Genomic DNA, 22,955 nt, shown 5'->3' on the forward strand with positions numbered 1-22,955 from the left:
GGGAGGGGTGGATGAGGAGAAGGGACGGATGAGGGCAACGAAGGACCACCGCTGCATCGCATCGGGCTGGAGACTGGAGACGGGAGAGAGCGAGTGAGGAGGTGGCAGGCCGGGCAAGGGCCAAGAGAACACACGGAGACTCCACACCAGGGGCGTGGTGTCAGCATATCGGCGGTACGTACCCATGCCCGTACCTTCTTTCCGCAAGACAGGGGGATCTCACGGGGGTACTGTTGTCACTGTGAGGAAGAAGGAGCCATGGATGAAGGATGATAGAAATGGGAAGGGGACAACGGACGGGAAGGGGAGGAGAAGGGAAGGGAAGGGAAGGGAAGGAATGGTGGAAGGATGGATAGAAGGAAAGAAGCGCACAACTTACCTAGGTAGGGAAGAAACCGGACGGTACGTACTCTGTGAGTCTGTACCGCAGACTGGAAACACCTCACCTCCAGGTCACACCCACCACCACCACCACCACCACCTGCTGCCTCAGCATCTCAAAATCAAGATGGAAGGAACGGACACGGAGTATTCTGCAGTACGTACCCACGAACGGTGTAAGGCAAGGTACGTACGGAGTATTCCATCTTCATCTCGTCTCATTGGATTCGTCAACGTCAACGTCCACCCTCCCTTCTCTTTGCCTCGCTTTCGAATAATCAGATTACAATACAATACGACCTACAAAGTTGAAGTGCTTCGGCTTCGGCTTCAAAAAAGACGGGTGCCGGGGTTCGGATGTACCTTCCAATCTCTCAGCTCTGACATCTCACACTCCCGTCGACATACACTTGATGGACGCTTCACGCTTGATCTGATGATCGTTTCGAACGCACTCAGTCACCCACACTGTCCACACATGCAAGGGAGAATCGGAAATCTCCATTCTCGGTCACAACAAAAACAGGACCCTGGACATCCATGTCCATCTCCTTCTCCATGTCTGCCAGCGGATACTGGACGACGACTTGACACGGGGGAATGGCGGCTCATCGTCTTTTGAAGCCCGCCTCGTCTCCATAGTACATGGCACTATGAATACTAGCGACTCCATCCACCTGCAGGCCGCACGCCGCACGCCGCGCGAAGATCTTGAGCTTTACTGTTCTGACGGGGCCTGCCGCCACTCACTGGCCCTTACCCAGTACGCTACTGTACCACGGAGTACACTAGCCTTCAACCCTCCAAGTCAAATCCTTCGAAGTCGAGAATATCGATTCAAAGCAACATCTATTTCACTGTCTCCCACCACTTCCTGTACCCTCACTGCGAAAACCAGCCGTCATCACTGGGGGCGTATTGAGCTATCGTTCAATGACTGGCCGCCATTGCTTCAGGAACAGAACGTGGTCCCGCGTGAATATCACTTTGGTGTGGTGTTCTGCATCGCTTGCTCTATCCGTCCCACATGGCTTCAACGCGGCAGAAGTGATGGGCACGCTGGCACGTCGCATGGAACGTATTCGCGAACACAATAGCTGCAGATCCCGACCCCAGCCATGTACGCTGCCTGTACGGAGTAATATGGAGTATTAGTGAGGGCGGTTATGAGGCAGTGGGCTCAACGGTCGACGTTCAATCTAATGTCTCGCCGCCAGGGACTACCTATGACAGTGGGGCTCGAAGTAGGTACGCACACCCGCACACAACAAGTCTATCAAAAGTCTAACTAGGTACGGCCAATCTCGCCATTGGCAGAAGCCAGAATGTTTTTTCTACGAAACCACCATAGGCTTTTACAACATGGAGCTGAGATCTATCTTTCATCGGCGCGGATGAACTGCACATTGATCACAGCGATGAGGGGGTCTCGTCACTATGAGTCAGTCGTTCTCAGTGCAGCCATCAATTGGCCAAAATCACAGCAAGAAATCCAACTCTCAATTGCTTGTTGAAAACGGTGTGAAGGGACACTTCTCCTCACATAAGACAGCGGCTCTCCACAGACTGGCTGACACAACGTTACGTACTTGACCTTATCTCAACCTTTCCGATTTCGATCGAGGCGTTGGTGTACGGCCACGGATGGCCAAGCCCCGGCGGCCTAGCACTGACATGCAGCTGCACCGTCTTGCGGCAACATGCAAAGTGCGGCACGGAAGTGGCAGAGTCAGAAAAGCGCCTCCTCCGGCCGCCTATGTACCTGACTGACCACCCGGCCATCACCCACAAGATACTTACCATGCGACGCCCCCGACGTCGAGGAGGTTTACGGCCGTTGCTTGCACTACCTACACCAGACGCCCAGAGTCCGCGTCCTGTTCCCCCGCCGAGTCGCAGCCCTTTCTGATGAGGAGGGCAACGCCATCAGCCGTCTCTGGAGACAACACAAAGGCATCGGCTCTGGCGCATGACATCCTTGCCTTGCCTTGCCTTGCCTTGCTGCTCAGGGCTCAAGCAGTCTTCACAAAAGCCTCAGGGCTCCTCTTCGTGTTTCTCGATTGGAATGATGGATGCCCGACATACCCAAGCAGCGCTAATCAGAGACATACTAGTGGTCTACCCCGAGACCTAGTCTCATAAGAAAATGACGAGTCGTCAATCTTCTTTTGCACCTAATGCGTTTTCACCTAGTGGTGCCTTCTTAGCCCTATCACGATACGAATTCGGTACATCGACCAAACCTTCTTGGGCAGCAGCCGTCACCGCCCCAGCCTTCATAGAAATTCTCAGTTTCTCACATCGGACGTGGCTCCGACATACGGTGCCGTCTGCGCCGTTAACTTTGCGCGGGCGCCAGTGGACCATCGACTGCCCTTGCCATGTCCGTGCTTGAGGTCTTATTAACAGCGCCAATAATAAGGAATTAAATACAACCTAGCATCAGAGCCTGCGACTGGTTGGTGTACGATCGGCGCTGTTGAATTGCAAAACTGCAAAACTCTCGGGCGGCCGTGCCATTTCAACTGTCTATCACGGGAAGAATACCGCCTGCCGGACAATGCGAGATACCGTGTCGGCTGCCGGCCGAGAAGATCGGCGACCACAGATACGACAACACAAAACCGCCTACGAAAGCAGGCCCGAAAGGATCGAAAAGCGAGAAAAGTTGATGCTAAGGGCATGGATCATACCATATTGGCCGTCAGTCCTGCTCAGGTGCTGGCTATGCTTGGAAACCAAACCAAGCGCACTATCAGTTCGGGAAGTCCTCATCGCTCAACCTCTGGATCCTCAAAGCGGTTTCGAAAATCACAGTCTGCTGCAACCCTCTTGTTCTTCCCCTCCCTCCCTGGCTGTAAGTCGCTCGACCATGGCGAACGCAGCTCCGAGCTTCCAGACCGCAGCCACAAAGTGTACGGATAGGGGACCAAACACAGTATCTTCCAGGCCTTCTCGAACAAATCATTTAGCGGAGACAAGCAAGGATGAAACATCTCAAAGCAACGGGCCCCGTCGATCGCCACTACTAGCTAGCCCTATTCCTCCTCGACTCTGTAGGTATTCGTGCCATTGTCCAGACGCTCATTCTGGCCATCGGCGGCTGGTCAACGGCTTCAATTTCGGGTCTCACCACGCCTGGGGAATTTGCCCGACTTCATTCGTACTGATAACTCAGATTAACACTATTGCGAGGCAAAAAAGGAGACGCCCGGAGAGTTCAATCTCGCAGCTCAAACCTTGTCCGCCGCTCGTGACCTTGCACTGCAGAACTGTCCAAGTCTGGCTTGTGCCTTGAGTTATTAACAGCAACAATTGGTAGGCAAAGAAAGGTCCAGGGTCCAGTCCCCAACGCTGATGGCAGTTGGATGAGGATGCGACGGCACTTTCTTCCAGTGGCACCTTTAACTTCAAGCCGAATCATCCAACGCTGCTGATAACACTAACCGGAAATGACGCTCAGAGCCTCAAAAGGAGGATTCTCTCCATCACAAAACGCACACGTCTTCAGTGCTTTCGTTGGTGAGAACCGCATCCACGCCAATAGCCGGGCCTCAGACTTCCGATGGACGAGGTCGGCGCAGCCTCCCTCATTCATCAATCAAAGCGGGGAGACGACGCTGTCTCTGCAGCTCATGCATCCAACGGCCACCTGTCCATCCACTCGATGCCTGCAGCGTGCGATCCTCTATTGCGGCCTCCTTGTTCTCTCGCTTGCTCATGCATGCCGCTGCAGATCAAGCGGCCTGCCCGCCTCTAGTCCCAACCATCTGACCCATCATTCATTCAGTTAGTTTTATTTTGATGCGTTGGCGGTTTTGCCAGACCGCCAGCAACTGGTTCTACGTCTTTTCACTTCTGGCTCTTGGCCCCTGCGTATCCTATGCCACCCGATATGGGCTCTCGCTCAAAGAAGTCTACGGAGTAATACATAAGATGAATCGCAGGTGTTTTTGGCTGACAATGCCAATGTTCGTCAAGGCCGGTCGCCTACGCACTGCGGACACACAAGTCGAATACTCTTCACAGTGAGCGAGGCAGAGGGAACGCAGGTGGCTGGCGGCACTGACCTTGTCCACGGTTAAGAGCTTATTCACGCGTACTCATAGATGAAGATGGTTAACGACACAAGCCACAATCGCCCGGCTACCAATCTGATAATTACACCTTGTCCGGGCTTCCACGGGGTTTGTCAACGAAGGGTCTGAGAAAACGGACTATCTAGGATGGACGTACCGGTCTGTATCTATGCCTACACACAACCCGCTATAGGGTGTGTGTAGCCAGTGTGGTGATAATCGGTGAGCGCATCAGTCAACTCTGCTGAACACATTATTACCCCGCAAACTTGTTGGTTACAGCCAACTGATGTTCTGACGCAGCAGAAGCCCAGTCAGTCTCCAATCGGACCGTCTAACTAGAAACGGGCAAATGAGAACACAACGAGACGGGCAGCCTGTCAATTGTAACGAACGAGCTGCCCGGCTCCCTCCGCCCGGAGCAACCGGGGCAAAGTCAGGCAACTCATTGAGACGATTAGTAGAGGTGCCCGCGAAACAGTCGATACTGAAGTCAGGGAGACCCCCGTTCTCTCAAGATGCGCCAGTCCACCCTGACCAAAGCAGCTCGTACACCTATTTCTCCGAATTCTACGAAGTAGAGGTACATAGGTACAGCCTATAAGTCGTCAGGAAGTCTGCAAGTTGCCAACGATAAAGCGTTCATCAGCCCTGTGTTTCCATGAAAGCGGCAGCGCCATTGAGTTGACCCTCCAAACGCTGACCCCTTATTCGGTGGCGGCAAGCTCTCTGGGCGGGCAGCTGAGGGTTTATGATGCAAGTTCAAGTCGGCCAAGTCTTCCGGTATCATCGCGGCCGCGAGTATAGCGGGCGGAAACGGCTTGGAGAAGATGTGTCCTGGTGGAGCTCCTATTGCAAACTCGGTCCCATGTTGCGGCAAGCAGAAAAGGGCAGCTTTACCCTGGTTCACGTTGGGAGTTCACGAATTGAACACGCAATGCAGCTCATCGGCAGGGCGACAGGGTGAGGACTGGGTACCAGACCCGAAAACCACGGTGAAGCATCTTCAGCCATACAAAGACGTCGCCAGCACCCACACGCCCGACTTTGTTCAGAGAACGGCGACATGCATATTGGCCGCTACGCGGTTTGCGATATCCCATGACGAGCGGCAGGTTTCTCCGAGTTCGATGCGGCGCCATGTCCGATCTCAGAGAGACTACATTCCACTCGCGCAGGTGGGCAAGAGTGGCCTTGCGTATCAGGAAAGTCATCAATCTGACGTTTGACACTGCATGATGTCGCTCATAGCCTTAAAACACGCGCATTGCGGCATGCTACCTCCGTCCGTGTTGGAACTGACTTGCAAATGTAACAGGGCTCAGTGCACTGAGCAAGCAGCATAGGTGCCGAAGCACATGTAGGAAAAAGCATTTTGTTCCTCGTTTGGCCAACCTGCAGTAAGTAACTCTGCTCCTTCTTCAGAACTCGTTCTGGATAGCACTCGGTACTCAAGTCGATCCGCGGGACGAAGCGACTACGCGTACGTGTTCGAGATAATCCAGGAGGAACCTTGACCGAATTGCAGCGTCGACAAATTAAAGTGTCTGAGGACGACGCACGAGCGCTGTTTGACTCCTGACTAGGCTTTTACTTGCAAGCTCGTTATGACGGGGCAGAGGTCACTTTGAAGCTCTGGTCGATCTGAAGTTCTCTTCACAGTGTGGCAGCTATCCTACGAAATCATCTCTCATCTGCATGTAAACCTTCCAGGGGCCACCCATCCACACCAACAGCTTCCCTAGCTGCACCGCTTACATGAGTGGCAGCGTCCCCTTGAGAGGTGCGATACAGTCATTTTCTGGGAGGGAGAAGGGCCTGCAACAAGGCGGATCCTCAATAGAATCGGTTGGCAGCCTACGAGCTGTCGTATGTCGATAAAGAACGGGACACGCTGGAGTACGGAGGTGCGTCTCAATAGTCCTTGTAGTTGCTGCTAAGACCTAGACCCATAATTACGACTAATTTCGACTAATTAGAGGCTACGGATTATTTTTAACCTACTTTAGTTACTTTTTACCCTAGCACTGCCTATAGTAACTACTTTAACTTATATACTACTATTACAATTATTACGAGGTTTACGAGAATATTAAAACTACTAAACTTACTAAATTACTACTTCTAGAACCTTTTTTTTTTCTTAGTATAAATCTTAAGATACTAATAAAAAAGAAGCTAAATCTAGGCGTTAGGGTAGTAATTTTAGCTTTATAAAGTCGTATAGTTAAATAGATTACTAAATAAATATTTTAGGCTCTAGGAATTCTAATCCGTACTATTTTTAACGTTTTTATTTGTATAAAAAAGAACGGATTTAACCTAGCTACTCTTATTTTTTTAATTTAACTTATTTATTACGAAAATGCCCCCCGAAATAGCTGCTTAATTAAGTAAACTAAAGAGGTTAATAACGTTATTATTCGTAAAGTCTACTAAGACTAGTATAGCTATAAAAAGAACTATATTAATATTGTTAGAGACTTTATAAAAAACGACGGTATTAATATATTAGTAATAACTATTTAGCAAATCCTTTATTATTACGGCTTTTATAAGACTAAACTAACTTATAAGCTAGGCCTAATAAAAAAGATATAATAAGAGCAACTTAAGTAGTACCTCGATTATTAGTACTAAACCCTTAATAACTAAAAGCGGGTTATATAGTTAAACGAGACCGTAATTACCCTTAATTACTATTATAGTAGCTATAAGCTCTAGTACTACCTAAATAAGGCCTATATTAAATAGTATATACGAGAGAGATAAAAAGGTTATTTTAAATTTATATTTTAGGGCTTTTTTTATATACGAAAAGAAAGGGCTATGCTATTATTAAATTCTTAAGACTATTATTAAGAAAAAGGCTACTAAAGTAGAGATTACTTAGCTTAATACTAAACTCGAGCCCGTTTAATATTAATAATAGGAGCTTAAGAGTAGTATAGAGCGAATAAGCTTATAAAATCTACTAGGTTATAAACCCTAATTTAATTAGAATACGAAATTAGGTAAGTTAGTACGGAACGGTAAGGGTAAGATTAACTAATATAGATATTATAAAGAGATATTATTATTTAAATTATTCCCTTAGGTTAAAGAATTACTTAGTAATTTAATTATATAAGAAGATAAGGTACCTACTTACGACTATTATTTTATTTATTATATATATAGCTTTTTCGAGATTATAAAGCTTTTCTAACTAAATAATTTACCTAACCTTAATCTTATTAAACTTTACTAGCTATAGATAAAAAGATAGACTATTAAAAAGGGGGCGCTTAGGCCCTAGGTAGAAGTAATACGTCGTTAATAAGAGTACTAGTACGTATTATTACTAAAGGAAATTTAAAAATAAATAAAAAGGATATTTTATTATATTAAGTAAATAATTATACTAGAGGGCGGTAATAAATATAAAGAGGGTTAACGGGCTAGATTATATCGTTAAATAGTTACTAATTAACCTTAATTAACGCTTTTTTATTATAAAATTAACGATAATTAATAATAATTATAGTAGCCGAATTTTGCTACTTATATATACCTTAGTATTACGACCTAATATATATAACTAAAACTAGGGCCCGCCCGGTAGGCTTAAAATAATTATAATATACTATATATATAAAAGTATAGGAATATAAAATAACTCTTATAGAACGAAAGAACTATAAATAAGTTACGTATAAATAAAAAGTAATAATTACGTAATAAAGTAATTATTATAATTACTCTAAGTAATCGCTTATTAATATCTATTTAGTAATTACTTAATAAATAAGAGTAATTATTAATAAAAAATATATTTACGAGCGGACTTATATATAATATAAACTTAAACTAAGCTTAAGGATAGACTTCTTATAGCTCTTTAGTAATTAACTTAGTATTAGATCTTACGATTATTTTTAGCTATTTTTATTAAAAACCCCTTTTAATAAAACTATAATTAATTACTAAAGCCTTACCTACTTTATAACTTATAAATATAGCTTTAAGGAAGCTATTTACGGTTATAATACTATTTACTTAGTACTTATAGCCTTAATTTTTATTAATATATTTATTATAACTAGCTAGTTATAATACTTTAATTACTCTTATTTAGTAAGTTTACTTTTTAAAAAACTAATTAAATAGTACGAATATATTAACTATTCATAATAATAATACGGCGCAGCTTATTAGGGTAATTATACTTACTATTTAATAGTTATATAATATAATATTTAAACTGCCCCCCGATAGAGCAATCCGCCGGGGCCGTACCGTGTATTACGTATTAGGGAAAACTAGGTATAATGCGCTCTATACCTAACTACTAACTAAAATTAACCGACTCGACTATTATCTCCCTTTTATTAACAGCTCCTAACCTTTTGCCGTAGTCCTCCTAAGTTTTAGCTACCTATAGGGCGAGCTTTACCCACTCTAATACGCACAGGACCTCTTAGTACTAGCCCGCGTGGGCAGCTAGGTCTAGTATAATCTATTCTTTTATATAACGGGCATCTTTAGAGTAGGTTCTCGTCGAGGTAGTATTTTAACTAGCTAACCTCTTAACTAGTTATCTAACTAGCTATCTAGGTAGTAGTTTATATATTAATAAGTTTGTTTAGTAAATTTATTTAGTAGATTTGTTTAGTGGATTTATTTAGTAGATTTATTTAGTAGATTTGTTGAGTTTAAATAGAGAGTAGCTTTAGGTAATATTAAAAGTAATAAGGATAAAAAGAATTTTTACGAGCTCTAATATAATAAAAAAGTAGTAAATATTAGCCTATTTAGCCCTTTTTTTAAAAACCTCTACGTTATTATTAAAGTTTAAAACCTCTATAGTTAAGGGCCGCCTTTAACTATTACGGCCGACTATTATAACTAATTATTATAGCCGACCTTTATTATTAACCTTTTTAATTAGTACTACCGCAAAGTAGCTTACTTATCCTAAATTAAATAGCGGTTTTCGTATTAAAATTACTATATTATATTAAGTACGTACTTAGGATATATTGTGCGTATTATATAGTTAAAAAGTATACTATATTATATAATTTCTTTTAAAAGCGTAATCCCGTTAAGGTCGATCTTTTATATTTATAAAGCCGGAAAAAAACTACTATATAATATTTAAACTTAAGAATAAGAATAAGTAATTTTATACTTAGCTTATAGCGCCCCGATTACTTTTAATATTTAGAACTAAGTACCCTAAACCGGAACTTTATAACAGGTCCCTAAATACTCTCTAAGGATTTTTTATTTAAACTAAGGCCTATTTATATTATTATAAAACTTTTTTTATTACTAAAGTAAATAAGGTTTATTATATAGTTTTATTTTTTAAAAAAGATACTTTTATTTAATTCGAACCTTTTATAAAAGACTACCTTAAGAACGAACGTAATATTTAAAATAAAAATATTAAAAAGATCTTTAATAACTATAATAAATTTAAAAAAAAACTTAAGGAAACTTTTAATAATCTTAATAAAAAACGAATTACTAGATAAAGACTTACGACCCTTATATAAAAAAGGTTAATTAAGAAGTATATATCTAAATTTAAATAAATTATTTTTAAGCTTAATTAGGGTAATGAAGTATTTATAATGGCTTTTTATTACGGCTTAAAAAAAGAAATTAAAGATAACCTCTCTTATTAAGACTAACTTAATAAACTCTATAATTATATTAATATAATAATTAAGATTAATAATTAATTTTATAAATAGTACTTTAAATAAAAAAGATAGAATACTTAGAATAACCGAGCTAAACTTAATAATAAATATAAGTATAAATTAACGACTATTATAATAAAATATTATAATAGACTAATAAATCTTAGTATTATTAAAAAGGAATAACCTTATCAAAAAAAGGACTTTAAGTACTATAACTATAATAAGCTAGGGTATATAGTTAGAGATTATTAATAACCTAAGCGTATTTAATACTAACTTATTTTAGAAAAGCGAGCTAATATTATAAATAAGGAAGTCCTTTATAAATAACTCTTATAAACGGCTTATTATAATAATAATTATCTTACTTACTAAGATAGTAAAAAATAAATAAAATAGTACTTAAAACGATTTAAAAATAAGGGATAATTTAGATATAATACTATAATAGATTCGGGATGCGGCCGGCAATAGGATGCTAATAACTTAGCAACCGGTATACGAATCTTATTATAAAAGAACTTTTTAAAAAGCAGAGCCTTATAAAGGACTCTATAAGCTTTAGTTTTATAATATACTTATATTTATATTATAGCTTCGCTAATTAAGTACTTATAGCTTAATCTCTTATAATTCTAAAGCTTTTATTTTTATAAAGTAATTAGTATAAGTAATAATAAATTATAAAAACGAACGGAACGTTAATAAAACGATACCTAGCTATTAATAAAAAGCTATTAGCGCTAACGAGCTATAACTATCCGGAGTTAACTACTTAACCCTATTTTATTTAGGAAAACGAGCTTATTATAGGGTAAGTCCTACCTAAATATTAGCGTTTATAAAAGAGCTAGATAAAGAAAATAATCGGGGTAGATTACCCTTACGGGCTAGTTACTTTATTAATACCTTAAAGACCCTATTTATTATAAACGGGGCGTTTATTAATAATTAATTACTAAATATACGAAGTTAAGGCGCGTATAAAGGCGCGGGTAGTATTAAAATAGCTAGTCTAATAGACGCTATAAGCTTAATAATAACCTACTTTTATAAAATAATAAAAATAATAATTAAAAATCGAAACTAAGAACGGCGTTAATATAAAGAACTCGTTTAATAACTTACTAAGCGGCTAGCGACGTATCTAGGTTAACGAGAATATAAAAAGCCTCCTTTTTATAATTATAAACCGATTAAAAAAGAGTTTACGAGTACCTAAATAGTAAACTAGATTATTATTATAAAAGTAAATAATAAGCTTTACGTAAAAAGTATTATAAAATAGTATATTAAATAGGCTTTATTTAAAATATTCTTATTATTATAAACGTAATAGCGTAATTACAAAAAGAGCCTCTAGGATCCCCTCTCTTAGGGCAACTTCTTAGCGTTTATTTACTAATAGTACGTAGACCTTAAGACTTAGGAACGGGAATATTATAAAGAGCTAAGAATAAAGAAGCTAAAGGAGGGCCAGACCCCTACCTAGTTCCTTACTAAGTAATTAGCGATCTATTATAACCTAGGTATAAAAGATATAAAGAATTTAAAAATAGAGGTATACTAGTTCTTTTTTAAATTACTATTTTAGTTATAGGACGATTTAATTCGTTATAGGGTCTTAATTAAGAGAGTACGTAATATAGCTTACGAGGCTAATAAACTATAGTTATTAAATTAATAAAAAGGCAGCGACTAGTTATAAAAAGATAGTAAAAAGAGGCTATATTTATTATTAAAATAACCGCGTTAAATATCCCCCTTTTATAAAAAAAAGAGTAGGGAGAGCTCTAAGGGGCTAAGCTCTAAGGACTCGCTAAGAGTAATATTATAAAAGCTATATAATAAGAATACTCGCGCCGAGCTATTATAAAAGCGTCGTAATAGTAATATTAAGTACTTTACGTATAATAAAATAGGCTATATATTTAATAAGTACTAAAAAAATAAGTTAAGAAATAGGGGTAACGATAAGCCGACGTACCCCCGATTAAAACTAACGTTAATAACTATTTAATAAGTTATTACTAAGCTAAGAGTTATAGAGGTCGACTCGTTAATAAACGAGTAAGCGTAAGTAATATACTTAATATACTTATACTAAGTATTAAGAAAGTACTAATAAGAATAATTACGAAGGGTAGGGTAATAGTTTTATAAAGTATTACTAAAAGGCTAGTAAAAGTTAATATAAATATATGCTCTAAGATAGATATTATTAGTACTAGGCTCGTAACCTACTTAGGGTTAACCCCGGCTACTACTATAGCTCCCTCGTTAAGGGACTTCTAGGGTAAAGCCGTAAGCTAGAGGAAAGCCTATTAATTAATACTTTTCCTTATTAACTATTATAAGTAGCTAAAAAAGATTTAGTAATTATTTACTATAGTTAATAGGGATAAAAGAATAGTAGACCTCTTATTATTACGACTATTAATAAGCTAAGAGGGTATTCGTATTATAATAGTAACGAATATATAATCGTACGAGCCTATCTCGGTTACCGAACTAGAAATAATAGCTCGCAATATTATTAAGAATCGTAAGAGGGCGTATATATTATATATTATTATTATAAAAAGTATTACGGGGGTAACGGAGACTAAACTATAAGGGGGTCTATTATTAAAACTTTAATTAAAAGTAGAAACGTTCGACGAGTAGTTAGTAAAGGGACCGTAGTTATATAGCGGGGTAGAACACTTTATTAACTTAGTTCTAAGTACTAAACTACTATATAGTCCTATCTATTTATTAAGTAAAAAATAACTTAATAAGCTTCGCGCGTATATTACTAAAAACCTAGCGAATAGTCGTATTATATTTTTAGTTAATAAAGCTAGGGTACCGATCCTTTTTATATTAAAAAAGGACGGTACGCTACGCTTCTATATAAACTATTACGGGCTAAATAAAATAACCGTAAAGAATTAATACCTACTACCGCTTATTAGCAAGCTCCTAAATAGGCTTTATAAAGCAAAATAAATTTTAAAAATAGATATTAGGGATACTTACTACCGTATCCGAATTAAAAAAGAAGACCGATAGAAAATAGCGTTCCGGAGCTAATACGGTTATTTTAAATATACTATTATACTTTTTAGGCTAACGAACGTACCTATAACGTTCTAAGTATATATTTACCGAGCGCTCGCCGACTTACTAAATACTTATTATATAGTATATATAAACGATTTAATAATCTATTTAATAATAAAAGAGTAGTATACGGAGGATATTAAAAAGGTCCTTTAACGTCTACGTTTATATAGGCTTTTTACTAAATTATTAAAATACTCGTTTTATTAAAAAAGGGTCGAGTTCTTAAGTTATATTATTATATTAAAAAGAATCGAGATTAACTCGTTACGAGTGCGAACGATTACTAATTAAAAGGCGCTAGAGTCTATTAGGAATATCTAAGTATTTTTAGGGTTTTATAACTTTTATTAGAAGTTTATTACTAAATACTCAGGTATTATTATACTAATAATAGTATTATTAAAAATAGAAAAGGGGTAAATAAGGGACTTTTAGTAAACTAAGGAAGTAGACGAGGTATTTAATTAGCTAAAGGTTACTTTTATTTTAGTAATCGTATTTACGTACTAAAACTTATAACGTATTATATAAATAGAAACCGACGCTTTAGTTAAAGCTATTATAGTAATCTTATTATAATAAGTTAATAGAGAATAATAACCCGTTGCTTATTAGTTACGGAAACTTATAAATATAGAGTAGTAATAGGCTACGGGCTAATAAGAACTACTTGCTATAATAAAAGGGCTAGAGTACTAGGCTTATTATCTCTAGGGCCTTTTATAAAAGTTTATAATCCTAACGGATTACTAAGTACTTAAAAAAGTAATCGGCGCACTAATACGGGACTTTTAGGGAAGGTTTGCGAGGTAGGTATATAAACTATTAGTATTTAACTTTAATTTAAAATACTAGCTAAGGAAAACGAACCCGGCGGACGGTTTATTTAAAAAACTAGACTATATAAAGGGGGAAGTGCTTTATAAAGACGTTCTCCCTATGCTAGCTTAGAAGCTACGTCTTATTAATAAACTACTACCTAACGTTTAGTAAAGGATAATTAGCTTAAAAAAATAAAATAATATTACTAAGGTATATATTTAAGTAGTTAAGGCCTCTCTTTATAATCCTAGCTAGATATCGGCTAGCTCTAGGGATAGGGAATCCTCTTTTTAATATTAATAGTATATTATAGGGCGTATTAATAAAATAGTAATAGTTATTATTATAATAACTCGAGGTAAAAAAGTAAGAGAGTTATTAGTAAACGCTCGTTAACGGTCTAGTAAGGATAAAAAAGAGTTAGATAGAGCTAGGGTTATTATATTAAAATAATATATCTTATACCCTATTATAAAAGAGCTTATAAAGGGCAAAACGGTATTCGCTTCCTATCTCTTACTAAAGACTAAAGAGCTCGTTAAAGGACTATAAACTAAAAACGAGTTTTATATATTATAATTAATAAGAGTTTATACTACGGCTAGCGAGCTAAGAATATATTTACTTAACGAATAGGGCATATTATTTTTTAAAAAAAGACTCGTTATTCCTTAAGTAAAGTCTCTTTAAATAAAGATCCTTTACTAATATTACGATAATTATAAAATAGGTTATATAAGAGCTACGAAAACTTTCGAGCTAATCTAAAAGAAGTTTTATTAAGAAGATATTTAATAAGATATCTAGGAATATGTTAAGAACTATAAGTATTATTTAGGAATTATAACCTTAAGATATAAGCCGTATGGGTAATTATAGTTATTATTACTACCCTTATACTTATTTTAGGAAATATTTATAGACTTTATTACGGGGCTATTGCTAAGCGCTTATAATAATAGCATAAAGTATAATAATATCGTAGTTATTATTTATTATATAATAAAGTTCGCAAAGTTCTTACTTACTATTAAAATACTTAACGTAGTATAAATAGTAAGTATCTTATACTAAGAGGTCGAATATAAGTTCGGTACGCTTAAAAATATTATTACGGATAGAGATAAGCTCTTTATAAGCGCATTTTAAAAAGAGTTTATTAAAGAACGGGTAATATATTACTAACTATTTACTACGTATTACTTATAAACGGACGGCTAAATAGAGCGAACTTATTAAATATTAAAAAAGTATTTAAAGATCTATACTAAGGGCTCGCTAAATAAGTAGGTAGCGTAGTTAGAAGAGGCTGAGTTTATATATAATAATAGCTAATACTTTATTATAAAGGTATCTCTATATATAATACTATACGGCTATTACCCTAAGTACGTTAAATATATACTTAATTATAAGGCTATAGTCTAGGGGGTTTAGGAAAGGGTTTAGAAAATTAGAGAGATTAGGGCCTAAGCTATGCGAGCATAAGTATAAGCTTTTAAGAGCTAAGTAGTTTATTATAATAAAAGATATACCCTAAAGGAGTTTAATCGCAAAGAGGTTATTAGCTTATTAATAAAGAATATACGATTTAAAAATAATAAACTAGCGCCGAGATATATTAAAATAGTAATAACTAAAAGGGTAGGGAAATAGGCTTACTAAGTATATTTATTAGAGTAGTATCGGAGAATATATAATATTTTCCTAGTTTCCTAGCTTAAGCTATAAGGAAATCGCTAAACGGTTAGTAACTAAATAGTAAATCTCCCGGAATTAGAAAATAAATAAGACGTTTAGGAAGTTAAAAAAATCGTTATAATATAAAGCGAGGGAGGAAACTTACGATATTTTATTAAATAAGCTAGGTAGCTTACTAAGTATAATACGTAAGAGCTTATTAAGTATTTTAAAAGGGTAGTAGAAGTAGTTAAGAAATTTAAATACTATAAAAAAAGGGTATATATAAAATAAGATAATAAACGTTAAGTTCGTAATAAAAGGTTACCGAAAATAAGTTAATTAATAATATATTATAAAACCCTTTTTATCTAGCCTAGCGTAATCCTTAAGAAAAAGATATAATATTATAACCCTTAGTAATACGTTACTAAAAGATTGCTAAAATCTAGCTACGTAAAGGAAATAACCTACGTAATACTAGCAGTAATAATAGCGGCTTTAGTATATACCTCTAAAGCTTAATAGTTAGTAATAATAATCCGCTCGGTAAGTAAAAAGCGGGGAGGCTTTATACGCGTACTTAGCTAACTACTTAGAATAAGGCCGTTAACTTTATTAATATTATAATAAGTAAAAAAGAGGTAGTTAAAGTTATATAAAGTATTATATATATTAATAATAGCGGTTCATAGAGCGTTCGCTACTTAGTTACCGTTAAAGGCTATAATAAGAGGTATAACGAGAGCTATAATAAGAAGTATAATAGGACCTATAATAAGAAGTATAACGGGAGCTATAATAAGAAGTAAAATAAGAGGTAAAATAGGGGCCGTAACGTTATTATCGTTAGTAACGGGTTAAGGACGGGGGACGTTATCCGAGGTAACGCTCTCGTAATCCTAATCGAGCTAAGGGACCTTAGTAATATTAATATTCGTAAAGAACTTAGTAACGTCGAACTACTTATTACGACCCGCGGCTTTAATTTTAATATAAATAATAGCCTCGTTAAGCTATTATAAAGCCTTTATTTAAAATAAGAGGAGCGTAATACTAGCCTTATTAAAATTTAAAATAATATAACTAAGGGCTAAAGTACCCTCGTTTATATTAAAAAGAGTATTATAAATAAGGGTTAACGAGTTATTAATATTAAAGTAGTAGCGCTTATTATAATACTAAAAAAGAAAATTCTCTAAGTCGTTACTAAGCTTTTTAAATTTAGTATCCTCGCGCTAGGACTTATTAAACTTAAACCTAAAGTCGTCCCGCTCGTCGTTATTATTAAAAATATAGTTAATAATAAGAGTATATTTCTTAATAAGAGTCCGAGTCTTAGGACCGTAGGAAATAGGGGTAGTACTATATATAATAATAGTATAAGTAAGTACTTTATTTACTAAAAACTTAGCGACGCGTTTATAAAAAGTAGGGAAAGTAAAAAACTCTTAGATATACGTAATAGTAACGCCCTTAGGAGTCTTTTTATAGTACTAAGCTAGAGTATTAAAATTATTTTATAAAGCGGTCGCACGGCTATTATTATAAAAATAAGCTAGCTAGAGGTAACTAAGGTAGGAAATAATCTTAGTCTTATTATTAGTATTAAGGATACTAGCTTAAAAAAAAAATCTAAGTTAATAAAAAGAAAATTCGCTAAACGATTACTAACGACTTATTATAATTAAGATTAATAAGTTTAAATACTCGCGGTTAGTAACGAGCTCTTAGAGAGTAGCCTATTTAAAGTAGACCTTTTTTACTTTATTACCCGCTAATAAGTTAGTAATATAAGTAGTTATTTTCTCTTATATGCTAATAATATAATTAAAAATATAAAGAACGCGGCCGCGCTTATAAGAGTTAAGGCTACCCTATTCCTTAGTATTATAGAACTTTATAAGGGTATTTTAAATAAACTAAGCGGCGCTATATAGCTCCTTAAGAACCTAAGAAATATCGTTAGCTAATATTTTAATAATAGACTAGCGAGGACTCGACGACTTATAGCAAAATACTTCTTCTTATTAATTTAATAAATAATATACTTAGCGACGTAAGCGCTAGTAATATAAATAAGCTCGTTAATATTATAATATAGACTAGCTAAGTAGCGTATATAGGGAGCACCGCTATAAAGACCGCAGAAGCCCTTTTTAAAATTATACTTTATATTAAATATATCTTAAATACGCGAAATAGTAAATATTTCGGTAAATACTTAGTAATAGTATAGCGAGAGAGTTATAATTAGGAAACGATACGGAATTAGAATATTATAAAAAGAAAAGTATAGTTATATAAGAAAGAATTTATAAAACGGTCGCTAAATAGAAAGAGGAAAGAAAAAGTAAATATATAACTAGTAACGGACGAAAAATCTTTTATTATAATCAATAGCTTAGTAATAATAATAACCGCGAGGTTAAGCGGGCTCTTATATATTACGATAGTTAAAATACTTTATTACGAATATATACTACTAACTTAGTAACTAATCGGCGCGCTATTACTAAATAATAATAATAAAGTATCCGTTAAATAAGGAGATAGGAGTAATACCTTGTTCCTAAATAAGAAAGGATATTATTAACGCTTTACGGAATTTATTACGAATAACGACGTTAATAGCTTTATTATTAGCGTTAAAAAAAGATATTACGTAATAACTTTAAGGACTAAAATTACGTAAGGGGGGAGTAATTATAATAAATTCGGGATATAACTAGTAATAGGACGCCGATAACTTAGTAATTAGTATACGGATCTTATTATAAAAGAACTTTTTAAGAAGCAGAGCCTTATAAAGGACTCTATAAGCTTTAGTCTTATAATATACTTATACTTATATTATAGCCTTGCTAGTTAAGTACTTATAGCCTAATCTCTTATAAATATTATACTATTTATTAAAACCTTAATAATAATAAAAAAAGAAAAGATATTTACTTACTAACTTTATATTCTTAAAGAAAATAATATTAAATATATTATTATACTTTTTTAAATTTATAAAAATATAAAAAAGAAAGCTAAAATAAACCCTATTATAAGAAATTTATTTTATTTTTTTAAAGGACGAATTAAGTAAAAGTTCTTAACTAATATAAAAAAGTAATTCTTTAAATTTAAAAAAAGAGGACTTAATATTAAAAAAATTATAAATAGCCTCGTCTATATAGTATGATAAAACTATATAAACTAAAAATAATTTACTAAGTTTAAAGAAAAACTTAATTTAAATAAAATCCTAACTAAGTCTATTTATATAATATAAAAAATAGATAGTAATAAAAAATTTATTTATAAAATTAAAGAATAGTTCAAAGACCTCTTATATAAAAATAAGATCAAAGTATTTAAAAAACTAATTCTTAATTTAAGAGTTAAAAAAAAGAAAAAATTCAACTTTAACTTTAAAAAATAAATATTAAAATAAGAACTAGTTCTTTTTATTTTAACGAAGTAGAATTACTTTATAATTCGGACGAACTTTATAATATTACTTAATAACGTATTTAAATAGAGATTAATTATAAGGTATTATTTAACGTTAATAATACTAGTTTTAAAAAGAATAATAATAAATTACGGTATAAATATATTTATTTATTTAAAAATAACTAAACCGTTTAGTTTTATAGAACTAAAGAATATAAAAAGGTTATAATAACCCCCTATATAAATGAAAACTACTTTTTATTTAACCCTAAAAACCCCTTTTATAAAGAATTATTTTAGATAGAATACTTAAATAATAAATACTTTTAGTACTTTATATATAAATAAAATAGTCGCTTTTACTTACAAAAATACGATAATAAGCTTATTAAGGATATTTATATAAAAAACTAACTACTTAATTAGATATTACTAAACTTTAATAATAATAATAAAGTAATATTTAGCCCAGACCTTAGCTTTTTTATAAAATACTTTAATAATAAGTATATAGAATAAAAAGATTGTAAATATAATTAATACTAAGTTTACTATATTAAAAAGGCTAAAGCTTAAAAAGAATAATAAGAACTATATAAATAAGGCGCTTAGTAAAAAAAGCGTATAATAAAAAACTAAAAAAAGCTAATTATAAAAGAACGATAAAAGAAAAAAAGAAAAAGTTCTTATATATAACTAAATAACGTAACGATATATATTTACGAGTTAATTTTAATATTTATAAATAAAGATTAAACGTTATTATTAATGATAATATATAAAAAACCTATATTTTATGAAGAATAGTAAATAAACTTAATTTATTATAAGTATAGAAAAATAACTTATATTAATTATAGATAATAAAAAGAGAATAAGTTAATTATAACTATAAATATATTAATTAAAACACCGTATACCTCTTAATATATATTAATAATTAATAAGAATTATTATAGTATAATATTATAAAAATTAGAAATATTAACGTTATCCTAAGAATCTCGTAATTATAAAAGTATAACTTATAAATAAATTAGATTATTAACTAGGTTTTTTAAAAAAAGATTAGTTACTAAACGACTTAAAAAAAAAAGGTTTAAACGGATTTTTAAAAACTCTTAAAAAATAAGAATAAATATAATATATAGTTTTTATTAAAATAGTAAAAAGCTTTAAAAAGCTTATAATTAGTATTAATAATTAAGGATCGTAACGATTCTAAACTATACCCGAGGAGTACTGGATATATATAAAACTATTTATAAAACCTAAAAGAATAGGATTATTAAAATATAATGACTAAGATATAAAAATCGAATTTAAAAAAGGAACGTAACTTAGGTTCTTTTTAATATATTTAATAAATTAAAAAAAATAAAAATATTTTAATAAATATATTAATAAAAAACTCGAGAAAGGACTTATTTAATTATCGAATTGTTTTATAAAATTACCCCTATTCTTCGTATTAAAAAAAGGAATAAAAAAACAGAAACTAATCATTAACTATAAAAAACTTAACGAAATTACGAAAAGAAATTACTATCCCTTATTACTTATTACTAAGCTTAGAAATCTATTTTATAAAGCTAACTAGTTTATTACTATAAATTTTAAAAAAGTATTTAACTAAATTTGGATTAAAAAAGAAAATAAATAAAAAACGGTATTCTAAACTTATAAAGAACTCTTTAAGTACCTTATTATATTTTTTAAACTTACTAACGCTCCGGTAACTTTTTAAGTAATAGTTAATTACGTACTCTAAGAGTACGTTAATATCTTTATTATTATTTATATTAATAATATTCTTATTTTCTCTTCCGATTTTAAAATATATAAAAAGTATATTTATATAGTATTTTAAAAGCTCTAAAATATTAAGTTATATACCGAACCTTTTAAATATAAATTTTATATATAAAGGGTAGACTTCTTTAAATACATTATTATATTAAGATAAATTTATATATAAATATTAAAAATAGAAGTAGTTAGGGACTAGCTTATACTATAGAACGTTAAGAATATATAAGGATTCTTAAGATTCGTTAACTTTTATGAATAATTTTTTAAGAACTATATTAATATAGTTAGACTTTTTAATAACTTAATATAAAAAGATATTCTATTTATTTAGGACCCTAAGTATAAGGAAGTATTTATTAAAGTTAAGAATATAGTTCTTTCTAAACTAGTTATTATAATCTTAGATTTTTAAAAACTTTTTAAAATTAAAACTAATACTTTAAACTTTATTATAAGAGCGGTCTTAAAATAACGAGATAAGTAAAAAAAGCTTTATTTATATTACTTTTATTTTAAAGTATTTTATAAAGTAAAATTAAATTAGTAAATTTATAATAAAAAACTAATAGTAATTATTAAAGTATTTTAAAAATAGAGATTATAATTATTTAGAACTAAATACAAAGTTATAGTTTATATAAATTATAAGAACCTCGTAAACTTTATAATAAATAAAAATTTAAATAAGTAATAAGTTAAATAGAGCGAATTCTTATTTAAGTATAACTTCTAAATTATTTATTAAAAAGGTTTAGAAAATAATAAAGTAAATGTACTTAGTAAAAGACTTAATTATAAAGTCGTAGTCTTTAAAAAAATATAAATTATTTTTAAATAAGAGAAAGATAGTAGCTTTATATTAATTATAAAGCTCTTTATAATAATTAAAAGAATTAGTACTAGCCCGATTAGAAAAATAACCCCTAAGCTTATTATAAAATTTATAGTATATTAGTATACGGTTATTAAAGAATTACTAAAATATAAAAACGGATTCGTTAGTATTATAATAAATCCGTTATACATATTAAAATTATAAAAATAATTAAGGACTACGTAACTTATAAAAAAAATAAAAATAGCCTATATAAACCTTATAACGAGCTATAACTATTATAATTACTAATAAAAGTATAGTAATTAATTATATAGGATTTTATTATTAAATTACTTAAGTTTAGAAAACTATTCCCTAAAGTATAATATAATAATATCTTAGTTATAATTAACTAACTTATTAAGTTTATTTACTTTATTCTTTATAAGGAATTTAGTACTATAAAAAACCTAGTATACGTATTGATTAAAGTTATATTCTTAAACTACGATTTATTAAAAAGAAATTATCTCTAATAAAAATAAGCTATTTATTTCGAAGTTTTAAAAATCTCTAATTTTATAACTTAGTATAAACTATAAACTATTGATATTATTTTATTTATAAACTAATAAATAAATAAAAAGAATTAATTATATCCTTAAAATATATCTTTATTATTATATAAATTACGACTAAGATAATTAGGTAGTACTTCTATTAATAGCCCAGTTTATATATAATAATATAGTTAATAAAAATATAAAAGAATCTCCGTTTTATTTTAATTACGGATTCTAATTAATAATATATAAAGAAATATAATAAGGATTATAAGCTATAAAAGCTATAATAAACGTAAATAAACTTAAGGAAATCTATAAATAAGTATTAATAAACCTCGAGTTCGTATAATAATATATAAAAGAAAACGTAAATAAATTAAAGATTAGAGGACTATTTTTAAAAAAGGGGGATAGTACCTATTTCTTTTATTATAATATTAAAATAAAACGACTAAGTAATAAATTAGATTATAAAAAACTTAGACTTTTTAAAATTATTAAAAAAGTCTTATTAATTAATTACGAACTAAGACTACTAAATACGATATAA

The 22,955-nt window shown here is 32.5% G+C and overlaps 1 protein-coding gene across 1 annotated transcript; it reads left to right on the plus strand.

Annotated features, from left to right (window-relative positions):
- Positions 1–28: 28 nt before the first annotated feature.
- CLUP02_18006 (uncharacterized protein) lies at positions 29–14,854 on the plus strand (the record flags this gene model as incomplete). The annotated part of the gene is made up of 30 exons (XM_049296910.1): positions 29–93; positions 151–241; positions 431–823; positions 867–1,428; positions 1,485–1,625; positions 1,798–1,822; positions 1,909–2,109; positions 2,174–2,313; positions 2,391–2,514; positions 2,589–2,764; positions 2,822–3,296; positions 3,331–3,395; positions 3,462–3,670; positions 3,746–3,776; positions 3,856–3,955; positions 4,014–4,140; positions 4,207–4,328; positions 4,394–4,433; positions 4,491–4,568; positions 4,743–4,777; positions 4,837–4,895; positions 4,958–5,051; positions 5,129–5,174; positions 5,222–5,648; positions 5,712–5,745; positions 5,802–5,820; positions 5,886–5,943; positions 6,047–6,098; positions 6,197–6,329; positions 14,846–14,854. The coding sequence occupies 30 exons, from the start codon at positions 29–31 to the stop codon at positions 14,852–14,854; spliced, it is 4,131 nt and encodes a 1,376-aa protein (XP_049138134.1).
- Positions 14,855–22,955: the final 8,101 nt, after the last annotated feature.

This window comes from Colletotrichum lupini, chromosome 10 (genome assembly GCF_023278565.1).
Source record: "Colletotrichum lupini chromosome 10, complete sequence".
NCBI lineage: Eukaryota > Fungi > Ascomycota > Sordariomycetes > Glomerellales > Glomerellaceae > Colletotrichum > Colletotrichum lupini.